The 21,450-nt window shown below is 37.0% G+C and overlaps 1 protein-coding gene and 1 pseudogene across 3 annotated transcripts; both read right to left on the reverse strand.

Moving 5' to 3' along the window:
• Positions 1 to 3,995: 3,995 nt before the first annotated feature.
• LOC149180781 (uncharacterized) lies at positions 3,996 to 19,972 on the reverse strand. Of its 3 annotated transcripts, XR_016256970.1 has the most exons (4): positions 19,227 to 19,972; positions 19,097 to 19,143; positions 18,334 to 18,454; positions 3,996 to 4,399 (listed from the first exon to the last, which is right to left on the reverse strand). XR_016256970.1 is itself a non-coding variant. In XM_089416292.1 (3 exons), exons 1-3 carry the CDS (start codon positions 19,475 to 19,477, stop codon positions 4,301 to 4,303), a joined length of 387 nt encoding a protein of 128 aa, XP_089272418.1. In that variant the 5' UTR covers positions 19,478 to 19,949; the 3' UTR covers positions 3,996 to 4,300. The 3 variants fall into 3 exon arrangements, 2 of the variants coding, with proteins under 2 accessions (XP_089272418.1, XP_089272417.1); XM_089416292.1 differs by lacking the exon at positions 18,334 to 18,454 and having other exon boundaries at positions 3,996 to 4,389; positions 19,227 to 19,949; XM_089416291.1 differs by lacking the exon at positions 18,334 to 18,454 and having other exon boundaries at positions 19,227 to 19,946.
• LOC149180782 (protein RTF1 homolog pseudogene) lies at positions 4,459 to 18,327 on the reverse strand (annotated as a pseudogene).
• Positions 19,973 to 21,450: the final 1,478 nt, after the last annotated feature.

A 21,450-nucleotide genomic window follows, 5' to 3' on the forward strand; every position in this document is an offset into this window, starting at 1 on the left:
GGCTTTGGAAGACAAGTCAGAGTGGAAAATGAGAATCCTTACAAGGTCTGGGCCATCCCCATCTCCTTCAGATAAATCCTTCAGGGACCTATGGCGCCCTGATGACAGGACTGTGATTATAGTAGAGGACATCTCTTCCCCAAACATCTTGAATTTTGGCACAGGATTAACAGTGGGTTCTAGGCTTCCTCGTCAATTCTTCGGTGAGCTGCAGTCCAAGTATGGGAATCAGTTTTTTGTATCAGAAGAGGGCTATCAGGCAGCCCTTTTGAATACAATTGATGCCATCAAGCAATGCATTGTTAGGGAAGAGGGATGCAATAACGTGCCTAGTTTGACAAATGACGTGTACTTTTTAACTCTTGCGACGTCCATTGCTGGGGGTTGTGTGTTTGGGTTTGCTGCTCGGCTTAGCCCTCAGGGCAGAGTGGAGGGTTCATGGCAGTGGGTTGTTCTTCTTTCTCTAACTCTGATATAAAAGTCTGGGAATTTTTTATTTTGCAGAAGTTCAGGGCTCAAATGCAACTCATGTTTATTAGTACCCTTAGGAGGGTTCTCGGCCAGATTTCTTAACGCTTGGGATTTTTGTACCCACGTTTTGTTTAATTAATTAAGTTATTATGTTTTGGATACCAATCAATATTGAAATCTTTCAAATTGTTTAATTAATAAGTTATCATGTTTGGATACCAATCAATGATTTCTTAACGCTTGGGATTTGTGTAAAATAAATCTTTTATTGCAGGCATTATTGGAATAAAGAAAATAATTATTTTTGCATGAGGTGCCAAGTGTCACTATTGAAAATTTCTATAAAAGAGGGAGAAAGTTAGTGAGAAAGGGACTTTTTGAACACCCTACTATTGGATTAATATCCTAATGACGTTGTGTACTTAGAGTAACTATCAATATTTGTGGTGATTTTAGTAAAAATGGAGGTCATGTTCCTCTGTTCATCTCCTCAATGGGTATTGAATTCCTATCTTCATCATAATGTTTGTAAGATTTATTTCTTTCTTTCGTAGGCTTTGGCATCCTACTTTTGTAAGATTTATTTCTTTCTTTTGTAGGCTTTTGCTTTTAATTCCTGCCTTTCTGAGCTACGGTGCTTTAAAGGAAACTAGTCTTAGCCTTTTTCTCGATCTAGGTGGTTTGTAAGGAATAAAAATAAGATGTGACATACTCTAGTAGATGTTGTTACCTTTTTCTCCAGCTAGGCATATTTATATTTGTTCCTTGATGTTATTGCATCTAGGGTTAAATTAGAAAAGAACTTACTAATCTCTAAAATTTTAAATGCATACAATTAAGGTTGTGAAAGCATACACTTGATTCTTCTTTACCTTCACTATGTTAAGACAATTTAAGTACATATAGGTTATAGTTTTAATGTTATAGTTAACGTGTTAGGTATTGAAGTTTATGTCTTGTAACATTTTAGGAGTTACAATGTGTTTATGATGAGAGTGTACTAGGGGTCATAATTTTTAGAATTCATTGTGTTAAAAATCATATTGCATTATGGTTTACTTAATAATAGAGTTATTCCCTTAAGGATTATAAGGTAATAAATGCCATTTTTTCTCAATGGTAATAGTGGTTAGAAGTTGCATTGTGGTGATTTTAGTAAAAATGGAGGTCATGTTCCTCTGTTCATCTCCTCAATGGGTATTGAATTCCTATCTTCATCATAATGTTTGTAAGATTTATTTCTTTCTTTCGTAGGCTTTGGCATCCTACTTTTGTAAGATTTATTTCTTTCTTTTGTAGGCTTTTGCTTTTAATTCCTGCCTTTCTGAGCTACGGTGCTTTAAAGGAAACTAATCTTAGCCTTTTTCTCGATCTAGGTGGTTTGTAAGGAATAAAAATAAGATGTGACATACTCTAGTCGATGTTGTTACCTTTTTCTCCAGCTAGGCATATTTATATTTGTTCCTTGATGTTATTGCATCTGGGGTTAAATTAGAAAAGAAATTACTAATCTCTAAAATTTTAAATGCATACAATTAAGGTTGTGAAAGCATACACTTGATTCTTCTTTACCTTCACTATGTTAAGACAATTTAAGTACATATAGGTTATAGTTTTAATGTTATAGTTAATGTGTTAGGTATTGAAGTTTATGTCTTGTAACATTTTAGGAGTTACAATGTGTTTATGATGAGAGTGTACTAGGGGTCATAATTTTTAGAATTCATTGTGTTAAAAATCATATTGCGTTATGGTTTACTTAATAATAGAGTTATTCCCTTAAGGATTATAAGGTAATAAATGCCATTTTTTCTTAATGGTAATAGTGGTTAGAAGTTGCATTTTGGAAGGGTTTGCAATTCTCCGAGTGATCAAAGTATATGATGGTTTATATGGGATATGGGACATATAAGTATTTTGACTTTCATAATGGTTTTTGGTTAAGACACATATTGTATTTGATATTATAGTGACCATAGTGGTGAAAGGTTACATTAAGAAAGGGAAACAATTAGTGGGGCTAATATATAGTGCAATATACATGAATATCTAATAATAAATTCATTATAAGTGTTTTTATTCTTTACGAAAATATTTTTTTGTTGTGTTTGCGTTCTTCAATTTACACCTTACAGCGTTTCCTTTGCAATATCTGGTGCAAATGCTAGTTAAAAGGATGGCTAAGATTGAATTTCAAGCAAATATACTTGGAATATGCTTCGTCTTAGAGCTCAATTCGCTACGGGGATGAAAAGGAGTGTGAAACTTTATATCAAAAAGAGACTGAAAGGTTGGAATTAAAATTGAAAGAAAGTGAAAAGAATTGCAAATCTTATTGAAATACTTGGGACTGCCGAGTGTTGGTGGGCATCCTCGCTCAATATTAAATAGAAGGAATAATATATACTGAACAAAAAGGAATTGGTATTTAAAAGGATCGATACATAATTAAACGAATAAAATAATTTATCTGCGTGTCAATGGAAAATTATATAGTTATTAATTAATTAATAATAATAAACATAAAATTATTTATTAAAATTAAAATAAAAACGAATGAATGGATTGGTTTAAAAATCCGATAATAAATTATTTAATAATAATAACATAAAAAATAATTATTAAACCAAAAAACAAAATCGGAACCGTTTAAAAAAACATATAATAATTAGCTAATAATAGTAAACAAAAAAATTTATTTATAAAAAATAAAAATGAAAAAATAATTAATGGAACGTTTAGTAAAATATTCTTAAATAATTAATGCCGCATTTATTAAAAAAATGAAAATAAATTTTAAGAACTAATTCTGAAAAATATATTTATGAAATTCCAATAATAAAAAATTGCAACATATATAAATTTAAAAACATACTTATTAATGGGAAAAAAATATTTTTGAAAACTTTCAATTTTTTAAGAAAAATATAAGCACATACGATAAAATACAAGGAAAAGGGGGGCGTTTGGGCAAGATGGCGTTGCCCGACAGATGGAGGTGTCGACATGGAGAGGTGGCCTGGCCGCGTAAGAAGACGTTTCGGGGAGGCATCTGCAGGGTCTCAGGGTTGGCCGAAGGAGGGAAGGTGAAACCGACGACGATTGAGGTGCCCGGAGGCTATATTGTTGTCGTGCAGTGGCGGAACTAGATGTTGATGGATGTTTTGGTTGCTCGATCAAGTGGGCTTAGTGGTGTGTTGTTTGTTTCTTGATTTCTATGAGTTAAAGGCCTGCACGACGTTGTTGAGGTGGCTACAACTGCATTAGCTCGGGTTTAGGGGATTTGCTTTTGGGAGGTCAGCCACGTTAAACATTGGAATTCCTTTTTTTTTGCATCGTTTTTCGTGGGTTATTTTTTTAATATAGTCTGCATAGACACTGTGAGAATGAACTTAATGCATAGGAAAAAAAATAGAAGGGAATATAATTTATATGAATACTGCATTCAACGAGAAGTAAGAAATAGGAACAAGTTTTTCATACTCTGCATAGAGACTGTCACAATTAACTAAATGCATCGGAAATGAAGAAATAGAGGGGAATATCATATATATGAATACACACACATTCAGCGAGAACTGAGATATAGAAAATATTTACAAGTAGCACTGAGCGGAAATTCTCTTAGAGGGGCAAGTAAGAAACAGTGAATAAGAACAAAAGTGTTATATGTGGACATAGTGTTCAAGAAGAAGAAAATTGCAGATAGTCTTTAAAATACACATAAATTAAACGTTTTTCGTTCTCGTTGCCTGTTTAAGTCAGGAGTCCTACTCTAAAGAGAGAATCACAACTGTGAATGTTGAATCCTCAATTTCGCTGAGAATCGTTACGTGCGGGAGCAAGAAGGGAAAAGTGTGCCCAACACACGGAAGCGGATGCCTTGAGGTAGTAGTGGCTTCACAACCAGGAACCGTCCTGCAGAGAACTATTAAAAAAATGAAATTTTATTCAAATGGTTAACAAAATTTAAAGCACTGAAAAAATTTCACTGATTTTATTTTTAAAAGATACGACATTTCGCTTAAGTATATATTTATTTTTTAAAAAAAAATATATATATATATATAATCATGTTAATGATGTTGAATATTTAATGGCAATAATGTTAATAGTGTTCGTATGGTGTAAGCCTATTAATAAGGCTGAGGCTGTGTATGCTAACGTCGTTAAAGCAGTGTACGAAACTAGTAGAGCAGTAAAATAAAAACCAATAAGGCCATTGAAGCAGTGTACGAAACTAGTAGAGCAGGAAAACAAAAACCAATAAGGCCATTGAAGCAGTGTACGAAACCACTAAACAAGGGAGATTATAACAGTAACTTGAAAAAAAAAATTGCATGGCCAGATCAAAACCATGTTAAAACATAGTGTCAAAGCTCTAAAACCATGTTAAAAGAGGTTAAAAAAAATAGAAAATAAACTGAGACTAAAATTAAACTAGCATTTGCACCTTATGTTGCAAAGGAAACGCCATAAGGCATAGAGTGGGGAAGAATAGCGACATGTGAATGGGCATTGTTGAAAGCAAGGGTGGACGATAATGTGTATTCTGAAAATGGATATTTTGTTATGGTCAACCTAATGCATTCATTAATTAAATGACAACGAAAAAGTTTCAGGCCCAGGCTGAACCAACAGAAATCTTTTCTACAACACTGAAATTGCCCAAATGATTATTCAATCAATGGAAATAACCGTTTCCCTCCTCTGATACCTAAAATACATTGTAGGAGACCAATTTTTCAAGTAACTTAATATAACTAGCAATTGCCCCAAAAAGTGCAAAGAGAGGCCAATTACAGACAAGTTTTTTTATGTATAAAGTGTTGAGAATGGAGGATCTCGGATTAGACTTTAGTTGGACTCCATTGGTTTGGAAGATGTATCATGTGTTACCATTTGTGCATATTATGGGCATAAAGTTTGTTATGATGATGGAGATTATTTTCAACCAGTTGTGGGTTGGCAACAACTTTTGTGAATGCCTTGGGTAAGATTCCATCTTCTGGATAATGGAAATTCCGGTGTCCATTTAGTCTATACTAGAGTACAATGATTGTTGGCAAAGCTAAAGAAACTGTCATCAATGTATAGAGCCAACATAACTCATAGTCATCAGTTTTTATCCATACAGGGCTATGATTATAGGTACCAACCATTTGAGCGGGCAGCCGGTGTATTTGCTAAATAGGGATCATGTTATCCTCGTGGAGTTATTGGTTGTGCTTAGAAAATATAAAGTAGGATTGAGCATCGACTATCTGGCTGGATGGATTTTGATAAGTGCTGGCCAATTTTATCTATTGTGTAATCATCCAAAACAGAAAGGCTAACCCAAGTGGATGCTTCAGTGGAAATTGTGTGGCCCTTGCATTATCTAGGTCCTATAGAAGCAAATAACAAAATTAGCATCAAGTACAATCCATCTCTAAACCGAAAAAACATCAACAAACAAGGGAGTACAATCCATCTCTAAACCGAAAAAACATCAACAAACAAGGGAGTACAATCCATCTCTAAACCGAAAAAACATCAACAAACAAGGGAGTACAATCCAACTCTAAACCGAAAAAACATCAACAAACAGGGTCCAAATGACCGTTAGCATCAAAAAAAAAAAATCATGTTACAACAAATACCTACATATAATCAAAATCATTGTCTATATTAGGATCTCCATCATCAATATCACCCTCTAAGCATTAAAATAAGATAGAAAAAAAAGTAGCATCTCAAGTCAAGATTTTGTTTCAGTGATGGGTACATTTTTAGTAGGGTTCTGAGAGAAGAGTTCATCAACCAATGTCACTAACATTAAGGTACATAGAGAGCTTAGTGTTCTTGATTAATTACTAGTTCATACCCTCATACATAACAAAATCCAACGGAAATGTGGCAATCCCCACAATCTTGAAATCCTGAAAAAGGTTGTCAAGTCTACTAAATTTTGAGTGAGATCTAAAATTTTACTTTCTCCATATGAAATTCAATGAGGTCAGAACTACTCTCAAACATCCAAAGTCATTTCATGGTAATGTTATGAATTGCATAAGCAATACTAAAGCCATAGGCTTGAATATTAGGCTACCCCACTCAAAAAATTCTTGTTTTTTTCTAAAAAATAATTACGTTTGGAACATCTTTAATCAAATTGTGCAGAATTGGCCAGTTTGGTACCTAACCAGCTAGTGCAATACCAAACTGGCCATTTCCGGTTCCAGACCTCGAACCAGACCCGTTTGGGTGTCAAAAAGATCGAACCGGTTGATTTCACCAGTTTCGGTCTGGTTCCAATAACACTGGTTCTATGTTATTCAAGATTTTTGAGCAATACCCTGTAGTTATCATGCATGCATATTTATGACAACTACTATACTTTTTCTTACCTTTGTCATTTCCCTGATTTAACGGTTGCTCTAAGTTACTAATAGAGACGGTTCTAAAATATAAGGCTTCAAGAACCTTGCTTTAGTTGGTGGAGGCTTAGTACATTTTCTTCTGAAGCTTTGGCCTCAAACTCGAGAGCTACTTGTAAAGCATTCTCCAAAGAATTTATACTAAGCAGGTCTATTTTTCTTTGGATATTTTGGTTGAGAGTCGAGGAACTTCCAAGTTCATCACCATGGACTTGAAGCCATCAAAAATATTGTTTGATGCCTTTGACCAAGTACTTGCCTTACGTGAATCCATTGCTTCATGATTTCCTCTGCTCTCCCCTTCAAGTATAACCTATCTTGCATTTCTTGCTTGAAGCTTATCAAAGTTTGTGTAGGAGGTGAATTTGAGTTGACTAAGTCTCGTACAAGAGCCCACCGCCATGTTAAGGGTTGGTCGCTCCATACTGACTTCTTTTAGCATCAACTTCTGTGCATCATTTAGTTGTTATATTTGAAAGAAGGCTTCTCGTACAAGAGCCCACCACCATGTTAAGGGTTGGTCGCTCCATACGGACTTCTATTAGCATCAACTTCTGTGCATCATCCAGTTGTTACATTTGAAAGAAGGCTTCTAGGCTTTGCAGTGAAGCATCCAGCACTTATATTTTAGGATTGAAAGCTTGATATATAGTTCATATATCAGTGATGTTATTGTCCCATAATACCGTAAGACTGAAAGATTCATATCTGGTTTGAATTTCGATGATAGTGCTGGCCTCACATTCTGCTGGACTCCACATTTTCTGAAAGGCCGGGAACATATTTTGCATTTTAGATGCAATTGTTGGTTGTCAAATATGTCTTATACATTATTTTTATTGGACTTCATGCCTGCAGAGATATTTACTCTTGGCTACTTCCCCAGCCATGATAGAGAAAAGGAGCCCAAACACTTGTGAGGCTTCTTCCTCTGCATAGGTGGTGTGTCAAAATGGGTGATCTTTTTGGCAGACATTTGAGTAACGGTCTTCCGCCAATATAAGATTCCGGTATGCAAGTATAGTTTCAACATAGAATTGCCTACATGAACTTAGACCTGAACATTGCCGGAGAATAGAGACTTCAAAGCTAGTTCTTCAAGCGCATGTAATATAGATTCATTTAGAAAAAGGATGCGTGAAGACAATTGTAATGTTGATGATAGACTTTGATCACCGTATTGAGGAACTAACATTGTGCCCGAGCCCTACTGGCTTGAGAGTTTTGACAGGGTTTGTGTCTGACTAATATAGTCAATGAAGGTGAGTATTGAATAGGTTCTGATTGGACCACAAAACCATGATGAGTCTCAATGATTCCTCAGCAAGGCATCAACCAAAACAATGCAGGAATTACACAAGCCTTTCGGGATGCTCTCTAAAGAAACATGAAACTTCTCATTGTGTTCAACAACGTTTCTATTGAAGGTCAAGTTGGCTCATGTAAAGCAAGGGAATTTTTGCATCTTCAACAACTTCACATTGTCAAAGACAGTCGTATTCTCTTGTCCAATGTAAGAAGAGAAAGAACACTTACAATGCAATATATTCATAAAAACATACTAAGAAATGATAGTTATCAAGATAGAATCTGAATTCAAATGTGGATACCATACAATACAGAAAACAATTGGCCCACAAAACTACAGTTCAGAAAATTCAGGAGTATACATATTATTAAAGCAAAAACATGCACTTCTTCAAATTTATTGAAAAAAAATAGGTATGTGGATAGTCCAGACTAATTTTATCAAAAATTTTAATGATTGGATAACATAAACCCCTACAAAAATGCTCAAAGGTCCATTGAGCCTTCTGATGCAATCCCTTCAAGAAATGTATTTCCTTATCATACACTATAAACTGTACGAAACCCAGCAAAAACTAGAGTCGCAGGTCTTCTCTAAATAACATTAGATTTATTATTGAGATTATTACAAGTTTGATTTTAAAAAGTTGATAGTTAGCACATTAGATTTATTATTGAGATTATTACAAGTTTGATTTAAAAAAGTTGATAGCCATCACACTATTTTCTTGTGCTTGGTGGGCGTATGTATTTGTTTGCGTGTGTTGTGATTCTACTTTTGATAATGCAGGTCATGTAACCTGTTCTAGGTGTTCTGGAAGTAAGAAGGATATGCACAGACATTAGGTACACCCTTTCAAGTTGAAAAATAAAAATTAAATAAGCACATAGCAAACAGAGAATATATGACTAAATACCTAGTGGAAGCTACTTATTTAGTATGTTGGCTCGGTTGGCATGCTTCATTTGAGTGTAACTTTGTTTATGAAGGTCTAAGCAGGCCTTTAAGGTGCAGGCAACAGTGTCCCAACTACAAATGCAGTCTCCTCGAGACTTCACACATGAACAGAATAGACAAACCTCTCTAGGCATCAGCAGCAACATAGTCTCCTGAAATCTCCCATGGCTAGCTCCTAAACGAGGGAGTAGTGACAGGCATTGGCGGGACAAGGAGAAGAAATGGGCAAATAACATATTCATTGGTGGCTTGAAAGTTAAAATGCATTTTCTTAAGAATTCTTTAGGGTTTCTTGGGAAGATGATTTTTTTGGGTTAAAATTGGATTTGGTTTGGTTCAGTTTTGGACAAACAACAGATAGACTATACGAATCCCAACTGAACCGAATTATTTGGTTGTACCAAAATTCTTCCAGATTTTCGAATGTTTTCCTCTATTCAGCCGAACTTTTTTACCATGTAAAAGATAGTTGCTTATTAGATAGAATTGCAATCAATCGAAAGCAAGAATAAACAACTAAGCACAACAAAACAACCACAACTCTAAAAGAGTTTAAGCAAACTATACTACAACAACAGAAATTAATAAAACATAGCATTTATTACATGAATCTAAAAAACATTACATATTTCAACAATAATTTAGAAAAAGGCATCACTCAACATCAATCTCAAACAACATAAAATGCCATGTTTCACCAACTGCATGATAACTTGCAGTGGAATAGCGTTACTTAGAGAAAAGGAATCCTTTTGGAACATTATATACCATTTTTTAGCAGAATGGTTGAGACAAAAAAACACCCTTGAACTTTAGATGTCAAGAAAATACAGCCTATATTTCTAACACATTGTTGATTTCATACCTGCCAACAATCCATGATGTTGCTACTGTTAAAAGACAATCCTTGGTTGACTAGGTTATTGCAGTTGTGTTTTAAAGTGCCTATAATGGCACACTACATAGAGAATTTGAAATAATTTACAAAAATGTTCACTTTGAGGCTTTTCTGCATATGTTTCTGGCAATCCCAAAAGGAAACTTTCGAATCTTATAAAAAAATAAATGGGGAAACCAACAAGCAAAGAAAATATCATTATTTATTTTCACGGAAGGCCTCTTCTACGCTTGTAATCATTCACAGTTAATGTCAGACTCTGCCTCCTTCCATCATTGCTAGGAACTTGCACTCCACAAGTTGACTCAATCTTCTGCTTTCTAGCCATAAAAGCTAAAGGGGCCCCTTGAGCACCCCCATACTTCTGCAGTCCAGCAAGTGAAATTGGAAGTTCAAAATCATGCAAAGAATACACCTTTGCATCTTCTGATACAGGAGCATCAGTGTCGACAAGCTTTCCATCATCCTCAGCAGTTTCTATTGCTATGGCTTCCTCTACTTTGGCTGCATCTGCCTCTTTGTTCGCATCAGTGTTGTCTTCAGCAACCTTCGCCTTTGTATCATAATAATTTTGAGATTGAGTCCAACGCCGAGTGAAAGGATCATACCCTGCTTCACCTGCTTTAAGATTAAGGTTTAGAGGCTTGATCTCAGAAGCGTTCTTGAAATTTTCAGCCTTGTTTTTCTTATTCATTTCTGCTAGCATCAAGGCTTTTGCATCCTTGCTTTTGCTTTGAAGAGAAAGGACTTCTAGTTCCTTCAATCTCACTTTAATTCTCTCAACTTCTGAATAATCATGCCTGCTCTCCGCCAGCGCCATCTCTCTTCTAACCCTGTCCTTTTCAGCAACCACATTCGATGGCCTTTTGGAAGCCAACTTCTTTTCCTACAACATTTGTTTTACAGTTTCTGCAGAATACACAAATTGATTTATCTTTTTTAGCGCATTTATTTTTTCCTCAACTTTTGCTTGACTAATCATCCGATTTTCGAATGTTTTCCTATATTCAGCCGAAGTTCCAGTGATGCGGGGGAGCGCCCCCCCCCCCCTTCGAACCCGCTCCCGAAGCGCGCTCCGGGCGGGAGCGGGTCGGGAGCGCGCTCCCCAAATCGCTCCCGGACGGGAGCGATTTTCGGGAGCGCGCTCCCCAAATCGCTCCCGGACGGGAGCGATTTTCGGGAGCGCGCTCCCGTAAAAAAATTTGCGCTCCCTGGTCTGTGAGGGAGCGAATTTTAAAATTCCGGGAGCGGTTCGGCGGAAAAAAATTCCGCGGACCCGAAAAAAACAAAAAAATTAACTAATTTTTTTGGGTTTATAAGCCCAATGGGCCAAAACAAAATCATTTCAATGAGATTGAGCTTGAGTTTGAGAGCAAAGGAGCAAGGAGCAAGAGCTGAGGAGCAAGGAGCCAGAGCTGAGGAGCGAGGAGCAAGTGCCAAGGAGCGAGGAGCAAGCTTGCAGAGGTAAGTAACTTAATCATTTAGTTAGTTTAGTTGGTTAGGTAGTTAGTTTGTTTAGTTTAATTTACCTGTTTGAGTTTAAAGATCATTAATTTAAATTAAATTAATAAATTAAATGAATTAATCCCAATAAACTAAATTAATTTGCAGATTCAAGACTCAAACCCTACAAACATCAAACACGATGGACCTGGGGATTTTTATTGGCATTTTCCTCTTCCTGGTCCCTTTTCTGGTTATTATGGTGGTGGAGAGTAGGAAACGGAGGTGGCCTGAAACTGAAGAGGTGGATGAAGAAGCCGGAGGAAGTCAAATAGGTGAAAACCCCAGTGAGGAGGATGTGGAGGGTGAACATGAGGGTCAAAAAACTAAACAAGACCAAACTCCATTGTGGAAATATGTTCACAGGCCTGAAACAGGGAGAGGGGGTGGAACCACTAAATTTCATTGCCCCCATTGCAACAATGATTTCACAGGCTCATACACCCGTTTGAGAAGACACCTTTGCGGGAAAAGGGCATGGGATGGAGAGAAACAAATAGGAATCAGAACTTGCGACGCGGTGTCAACAGCAGATAGAGCCAAATACATAAAGGAAGAGGAGGACGCCCAATACAAAGCAAAAAGATCAAGGGGTTTCTTTGAAAGCTCACAAAGAACTCCTTCAGCATCCTCCCAAGGTAGTGGATATGGACATGGAGGCTCAGGGTCATCATCTTTACGCCGTAGAACCATATCAGATTTCCTTGATGAGGGGTGTAGGAATGATGTGGATTCAAAAATTTACAGGTTCCTCTATGCAAATGGGATACCATTCAATGTTCTACGCTCACCTTATTGGCACGAAATGGTTTCTGCCATAAATGATGCCCCTAAAGGATACAAGAGCCCTGGGTATGACAAGGCAAGAACAGTTGGCCTTGATCATGAAAAAGCAAAAATATCACATTCTTTGAATAAAATGACAAGTTCTTGGACTGACAATGGGGTGTCCATTGTATCTGATGGATGGACAAATGTAAAAGGCAAGCCATTGATAAGTGTTCTTGCTGTGTCCCGAAGTGGTCCCATTTTTCTAGCTGCACATGATTACTCAGACAAGTTCAAGACCGCTATCAACATTGCAGAAGCATTGCTTGAAACAATTGAGCGTATTGGCCCATACAATGTCATCCAAGTCATCACTGATAATGCTCCTAATTGTAAGGCAGCGGGAGCAATTATTGAGGATAGATACCCGAACATATTTTGGTCTGGATGTTTGGTTCACACATTGAACCTTCTGTTGCATGATATTGTCAAAAACAAAAATGAACAATACCAATGGATTGGTGATTTGTACAAGAGAGGAAAAAAAATGATAAAATTTATTACAAATCATAGCAATACCCATGGCCTTTTCCGCAGTCACTCGAGATTGGAGTTGCTGAAGATTGCGAGGACTAGATTTGGTAGCTATTACCTCACCTTCAGGCGCCTTTTGAAGGTAAGAGAGGGTTTAGCTAGCATGGTATCAAGTCCAAATTGGCAGGTGTTAAAGGAAAGGGCTACAAATGTCGCTGACATTGCAGGTTTTGAAACGGTGGAGGAGGCCGCTCTTGATGGGCAGTTTTGGACAACTGTGAGACAGGTATTGGATTTCACCAAGCCAATTTATAACATGATTCGGTTTGCAGATACAGACAAACCAGTGATTGGCGAGGTGTATGAGCAAATGGATACCATGTTGGGGGAAATAAAAGACATTGTTAATAACAGAGATCCCGACTTGTACAATCTGATTCACGATTGTGTGTGTGAACGGTGGAAAAGGCTTAACCTTCCACTACATTGCTTGGCGTATATCCTTACGCCAAAATACTACTCAGATTCTTGGTTAGGCAAACCTGCAGCAGGGGGTGGTGTTAGGACCAAACCCCATTTAGATCGAGAGGTAACTAAAGGATATCTGGATGCATTAGAAAAGTTGGTGCCTGACAGGGAGGAATGTGCAGCTGTGCGCCTTGAAATAGGCAGATACTTCACTGGCAGTGGTTTGTATGGTAACTTCCATGCAATGGACGACAAAGATAAATTTGATTCTCTCACATGGTGGGAAACATATGGCGGCGACGGACTTTTGCGAAAATTGGCATTGAAAGTTCTTGCACAGGTTGTAAATTCTTCTTCTGCAGAGAGGTGTTGGAGCACCTACAGTTATATACATAATGTGAAAAGAAACAGGCTCAACGAAAACCGAGCAGAAAGCTTGGTTTATGTGCACTACAATTTGAGGTTGTTGAGCCATTACTGTGATCGGGCTAATGAAGATCCCACATATAAAATTTGGGACAATCACCCTGAGGACGACAATTTGGAGGATGGCATTGTACATATGGAAGAACTAGAAGATGAGCTTGTACGGGATGAAGCTGAAGCAGCTGCAGCAGCCATGCCACCTCCACCTCCACCATCCAGTAGCAGTTCTCGGGGCCCGAGTCTTGTTCCATTGCTGTCGCCACCTCCATCGACACCCTCGCGTGGAGGCTCTAGTTCTGGTCGTCGGTCTGGGCGGGAGACTCCTAGAAGACCGCCAAGACCTACTTATACTCCTGGAGACTCTCGTGGCAAGGGCCACTTGTAGATTTACAGTTTACTTGTCTTTTTTAGTTTCTATTAGACTTGTCACTTTAGTTTTCATAACTATTCATTGTTGAGTTTTGAGTCCTTGACTCTTGACTCTTTCATATCATTATGACATTATGATATTTTTTGTAAACATTATATCACTGTGACAATGAAAATTTGAAGTTTGAAGTTGGGCCTTGGCAATTATAACTCATTGGTAATGATTGTGAATTATGAATATGATGCTTTGTGAAAGACTAAAGTTGTTTCATTTCATCTCATTATTCATGTTTCATTTTATAAATTTTTAACATTTCATATCATGTTAACAGTTAGAAGTTAGGACTTAGAAATATCTTCGATATTACTTCTTGTAATGGTTAAACTTGGCTTACAAGTACAACTTGTTACTTTGGTGATCAATGATGATAAATGTTATTGAATTGAATGTTATTTTAATTTATTATTTTACTAAGGTTGATGACGATTATAATTTCTAGATGATTGATGTGATATGGTTCAATGATCAATTTATGTTTTTTTATGTTTTTTATGTCTATTTCATCATTCTACATGTTTTTGTTGACATATATGTATCAAAAATTAAAAAATATAAAAAATATATATATTTTTAAAAAATCGCTCCGGGATTCGCTCCCAAACCGGGAGCTTCTGAAAATGGTCGCTCGCTCCCGCTCCCGCTCCCAAGTAACACTGAGCCGAACTTTTTTACCATGTAAAAGATAATTGCTTATTAGATAGAATTGCAATTAATCGAAAGCAAGAATAAACAACTAAGCACAACAAAACAACCACAACTCTAAAAGAGTTTAAGCAAACTATACTACAACAACAGAAATTAATAAAACATAGCATTTATTACATGAATCTAAAAAACATTACATATTTCAACAATAATTTAGAAAAAGGCATCACTCAACATCAATCTCAAACAACATAAAATGCCATGTTTCACCAACTGCATGATAACTTGCAGTGGAATAGCGTTACTTAGAGGAAAGGAATCCTTTTGGAACATTATATACCATTTTTTAGCAGAATGGTTGAGACAAAAAAACACCCTTGAACTTTAGATGTCAAGAAAATACAGCCTATATTTCTAACACATTGTTGATTTCATGCCTGCCAACAATCCATGATGTTGCTACTGTTAAAAGACAATCCTTGGTTGACTAGGTTATTGCAGTTGTGTTTTAAAGTGCCTATAATGGCACACTACATAGAGAATTTGAAATAATTTACAAAAATGTTCACTTTGAGGCTTTTCTGCATATGTTTCTGGCAAATCCCAAAAGGAAACTTTCGAATCTTATAAAAAATTAAATGGGGAAACCAACAAGCAAAGAAAATATCATTATTTATTTTCACGGAAGGCCTCTTCTACGCTTGTAATCATTCACAGTTAATGTCAGACTATGCCTCCTTCCATCATTGCTAGGAACTTGCACTCCACAAGTTGACTCAATCTTCTGCTTTCTAGCCATAAAAGCTAAAGGGGCCCCTTGAGCACCCCCATACTTCTGCAGTCCAGCAAGTGAAATTGGAAGTTCAAAATCATGCAAAGAATACACCTTTGCATCTTCTGACACAGGAGCATCAGTGTCGACAAGCTTTCCATCATCCTCAACAGTTTCTATTACTATGGCTTCCTCTACTTTGGCTGCATCTGCCTCTTTGTTCGCATCAGTGTTGTCTTCAGCAACCTTCGCCTTTGTATCATAATAATTTTGAGATTGAGTCCAACGCCGAGTGAAAGGATCATACCCTGCTTCACCTGCTTTAAGATTAAGGTTTAGAGGCTTGATCTCAGAAGCGTTCTTGAAATTTTCAGCCTTGTTTTTCTTATTCATTTCTGCTAGCATCAAGGCTTTTGCATCCTTGCTTTTGCTTTGAAGAGAAAGGACTTCTAGTTCCTTCAATCTCACTTTAATTCTCTCAACTTCTGAATAATCATGCCTGCTCTCCGCCAGCGCCATCTCTCTTCTAACCCTGTCCTTTTCAGCAACCACATTCGATGGCCTTTTGGAAGCCAACTTCTTTTCCTACAACATTTGTTTTACAGTTTCTGCAGAATACACAAATTGATTTATCTTTTTTAGCGCATTTATTTTTTCCTCAACTTTTGCTTGACTAATCATCCGACCACCACTGCGTTCTACTTCCCATTCCCAATCTGAAAACTCTTTCTCAAGTGGAGGTGAATCAAACACTTTGGCCATCTGCCATCTTGCTGCACTGCTATCGCTACCCCAGAAACAATTCAAATACTTGTATGTGGTGCGGTTCTCAAACTTGTATTGTTTATCAAGGTCTGTCGCATCAACATTTTTTACCATGCAAAGACGGTAAGTACTCTGTCCTGACCTGGACATTCCTATCCCAATTCTTACAAAGCAGCCCACAATGATATTCTCAAAGAATGGTTCCATAAACCACTTGGCAAGTTTTGATCTCCTTATTGTTATGCTTCTAATATCTTCAAAGCTAGGAGTGTCAGCAGAGCCGGGACCATCACCATCACTATCTGATTCTTCGCCACTGCTTCCACTTCCTTCTCCTTCACTAGAGGATGACAAACTAAGGCTTGGACTCGCATGAGATTTTCTTCTACTAGGTGACGAATCCCGCCCCTTAGATGAACCAGTATTATCTCTCCGCTTACGCTGAATGTCAGAATCTTGTGCTTTCTGCCGCCTTGCTACCAATTCACTCAAAGCATTTTCTTTTACAGACCTTGTCGATTTCACAGAAGAGCGCATCCGTGAAGATGGAGGCCCTGTTTCTTTCCATTGTTGATTTCTATTCTCGTTTTGGCGAGCCCTTTCACGCATTAAATAATTATCCCTTGCTTCTGCTTGTTCTGCCAAAATCAACTCTCGGTCTAGTTCAAACATTTTCCCAAGCTGGTCCCTATCTTCATCATCTTTGTATAAATCACTTCCTATGGATAATTCGTTATCGGAATCATCACGGAGACCCCTATCATCATCATCCTTGTCACCAAAATCAAATCTCTTTTTCAGGGGCATTCTTGACCCACAAGCCTTCCTATTTGTTGTCCCAGCATCATCTGAATCATCGTCATCAATGTATTTCAAGTCACTGCCATCATCTGAATCAGAATCTTCCAGTCTCCCTTTCGCAAGATTTCGGTTTTGCTTTCCATCATTGGTAGATGTTCGACCAGCTGCTTCTAGCAGCAAATGCTCCAGTTCAGCCATAACTTCTTTTTTTCCCCTCTAAACACCCACGCCGATTGAATAGTCCTTCGTTCCCTCGTTAGAGCAGAGACTGCAAATACCACTCCTCAATAGATAAAACCTACTGTCCATCAAACAGATTAAAATTGTTAAAGGCAAACCACACCATGGAGTTTAATAAATGTACATCACCGACATTACGTTTTGTAATACATGGTCCTTACAATGAAACGAACATTACTATCTCAATTAGTTCAAAAGAACCCTTAGACCTGTAAAGAAAGCACATTGAACATAGAGATGGCAAATTTTAAAAATATTTCTGAGCCAAATTCTTCATAGAACTGAAACGTTTGAGAAATACACATATCACAAACCAAGTATGCACAAAAGCGCGAGAATATAACAAACCCTAGCTATACAATTATTACTGACCAAAAGTCATAGAATAATAAATAGCACATGAAATTCAAACCAAGTAAAATCAAAGTCCTACCAGATATCTGAATATTGCCATAAAGAAAATTTTATATTCACAATGAAAAAAAGGGCGTTACAAAATAGGCAACGAAACCCTAAACGACCAACTCAAATTTCTATTAATGTAAATACAGACAGTGACGAAACTATGCAGATGTAAGCTACTGAAAGAATGAAAAGACACCAAATTTCTAACAGAGATGAGAAACAGATACAAAACAATTAATGATTGAAAAAACTGAACATTCTGCAGGGAAAGAGTTAACAAACATTGTCACAAAAACAGAGTTCGAGTAAATAAATGGAATTTTATCTGATTGTCTGAAACGATAATTACCTGAATCCAAAACATCACCGAATACACAGACACTGTTTTCAAAGAAAGAAAAAAATAGATCTCGCAACAAAAACTGGAACTCCTTGGATTTCAGCTAAAATAACTGGAAAGTGGTGAAGAACGTCTAAACAAGCAGCACGAAAATACACATAAAATCAGATATTAACACATACCTAGCCGACCTGAGACGAAACAAGGCCGAAGACCGGACACCTGAACTTGTAAACAGACCGACTCTGTCTCATGAAGCCCTAGCTCGCATACCTCCAGAGGAAACATCCCCGAACAATAACTCTGAAGACAAAGAGGCCATTGGGTTGGGAGACAAAAGGACAGTGTAAGGATCAACGATCAAACTTTGTTCAATCGTCTAACACCACAAATCCACGGTCAACAATAGGACACGGGCAATTCATTTCAAAGGGAAATGCCTTACGGCTTAATAAATAAATAGATAATGTAAATTAATAATGAAAATAGAAATTGTTATTATATGAAGCTCCTTTAACCAGTGTATGAAACTAGTAGATATGCGAGATTGAGGCAAGTGGAAAAAACTATAAGGAAAAAAGAAAATGCTTGTGAAAAACTGGCCAGTTCAACTAACTCCATTGAAGCAGTGCACGAAGCCACTAAACAGGCGAGGTCATATAAGTCAGGTCAAACTGCACATATAACTGGGCACATAATGGGCATAAAACTGGACATAAACTGGGTATAAAAAAGAATATTGCGGAGGAGCATAAACTGGGCAGGTCGAAAACAGACATTTGACGTAGGAGTCAAACCGATAAATGAGCTAGTTTAGTGAGCCTCTTGAACCAACGTAACAAAACAGTGAAAAAAAAGCCCTTCTAGAAAGCACTTAATAAGGAAGTTTACAATTTTTTTCCAGTGGCAAAAACCTGGTTGAAAGGACAAAGGTGAGAATATAACCTGGAAGGTCGTCTGTGTTTTGTGTCGCGTGTTCGCCGAAACCCTCCCTGCAAACAAAGCAATCAAAAGTTGGAATTAGAACTCGAAGGACAATTGTTGAACAACCACAGAATCCATTGAGCTTACCTACCTATCCGAAAATGTTTTGCTGTGTCTTCTCCCGCGCCAGAATGTGCATCGGACAAGTAAACTTCCCCTCAATATGCTTAAAACCCTCCCACATTGGTGGTTGTGCCGAGCAAAGCCTTGGAGAAGAAAGCAGAGACAGGAAATGGTGTGAGAGCTTGCTGGCCTTTCGCGGACGGTTTTATGTGGCAGGTTTATGACAGTGGCAAGGAGCGTTGATGAAGGGCCTGCGACTGGGGAAAAAGACCATGGCATGGACTAAAAAATGGTGAGCAGGAAGTTAAATGCAGAGCAGGTGGGTGGAAGGGTTTCGTGGCCAAAAAGAGGCGCAGGGCAGCTGGGTGGGAGTGTTTCCTAGACGAAAAAATGGCGGGCAAGAATTTAAACGCAGAGCAGCTGGGTGGAAGTTAAACGTGGAGCAGCTGGGTGGAATTTAGACGCAGAGCGACGGGAGTGATTGCGCTTTGGGGTTTCGTATGGGTGGCAACCCCTTCGCTGCAAACCGACAAAGGGAAAAACGATGGAAGTGGAGAACGTCAATAAAGAAATTGTTAAATTGTAACCCTAACCCTCTTTCGAAGAATGGCGCCCGTCGGATGTGCTTTGCAGAGATGGACAGCGGTGAGGGAAACAGCTATCCAGCAGTTCTGACATCGGCTTTCTAGAATCCTCTTTCGGGGCAAGTCTTCGCACGAGGTCCCATGGGTGAGTTTCGAGGGCTGGGGTAGGAATAATACTTCCATCCTTTCTGTTGCGCATAGAAGTATCAAATTGTATACAAAATGGCATTGTATACAAAAATGTGGATTTTGAATTGAGGGAGAATTTGAGAGTGTATCGCAATGGTGTAATTCTGGACTTCGAGGAATTTGAGAGTATTGGCAGTGAAAACAGGGCATGCTTTTGTATGAAGGACTTAGAGATTTTCAGTGAATAGGCCAATGTAGAATTCGTCGTCTCATTGGTAATCCAATTAAATTTAATGCGGGGCCGGGGCCGGGGACGGCGGGGGGGCGGGCGCGGGCTTACACATAACCAGTGCCCTTGCCTTTGTGAATTCAACGTGGAATTTTAATGTCTTTCATCCTTTTAAATTTATCACATAATTATTCAAAATCTAAAAGCATTATGATTATACAATCCCAACACGTACACGTAGGTCTGAGATATGATTAGGTATACAATCCCAACATTGCAAATTTGAAATTATGATTACACAATCTAAAATTTCCAAAATTATAATGCCTTCGTTCAAGAAAAGGTTATAAAAGTAATTAATTCGAATGTGTGGGAGATGGGTTTTGGTGTTTCCAAATCACCATCACTTTTTTCTATTTATTAATAGATAAAGGGAGCTTATTTCTAATTTGATCGTATGCTATTACAACTATATATTTCCATATAAATTTATAATTAATTATATTTTTAGATAGTTTGTATTGTTTTTTATTTGAAGTGGATTTAACATATTAAATATATTTTAAGTGGTTTAATTATAGTTAAAGTACTAAAAACAAAGAGAAATATTATTTTATAAAAATAAAATAATATGAAAAATATTATTACATTGAAATTTAAGAAAACTTGAAATGTTAATAAATTGAAATAGAAAAAAAAAAAAAAATTGAGATATTACGAATAGTGATATAAATTTGAAAAATAAAAGTATTTCAACATAATCTCAAAAACCAAAAGTATTTCTATGCGTCGAGAATTGTAAATAAAATAAACATTACTAAAATAAAAATAAATTTTAATGAGCTCCGTAATGAAATTGATATTGATTGATTCCAAAAAAACTATGAGATGAAAGAGTTTGTTTTGTCATAAAATTGAAAATGAAAAACACTTCCTTAAAGTATCTAATTTCTACTCAAATTAAATGTAAATATCAAAATATTTGTAAAAATATTCTTAACTTTAATACATACATTGTTTGTAAAAATAAAATACATTATTTATAATAGATTATCAATCTCTAAGTAAAAATCTCTTACTACTGTAAAAATGCAAGATAAATATTTACAACTTCCAATATATACCAAACTCGTGACAAATCCCTGCTACAATGCCCCAAAATAGAATCTCTCCAAATAAGACATAAAGCAACAATCCAACTCTTATTGAGTGTGACACATTTATAAATATGTGCTTACAAATCCAGTGTACCTAGTAATATCATCAAAATTCTATCATCGTTAACATTTCTCGTCATTGTTATCATGAAT

The sequence above is a fragment of the Pinus tabuliformis genome, chromosome 3_2, assembly GCF_031772625.1.
Source record: "Pinus tabuliformis cultivar Carrire ecotype Pingquan chromosome 3_2, CPIR1, whole genome shotgun sequence".
Classification (NCBI taxonomy): Eukaryota; Viridiplantae; Streptophyta; class Pinopsida; order Pinales; family Pinaceae; genus Pinus; species Pinus tabuliformis.

Bases quoted from the DNA above. Each gene is read 5' to 3' on its own strand.
- LOC149180781 (XM_089416291.1), bottom strand. From the start codon at position 19,477: ATGCCATGGTCTTTTTCCCCAGTCGCAGGCCCTTCATCAACGCTCCTT. The intron at 19,144-19,226 runs GTAGGTAAGCTC...CTTTGTTTGCAG, and splicing joins AGCAAAACATTTTCGGATAG to GGAGGGTTTCGGCGAACACG. The intron at 4,400-19,096 runs GTTATATTCTCA...TTTTTTTAATAG, and splicing joins AAACACAGACGACCTTCCAG to TTCTCTGCAGGACGGTTCCT.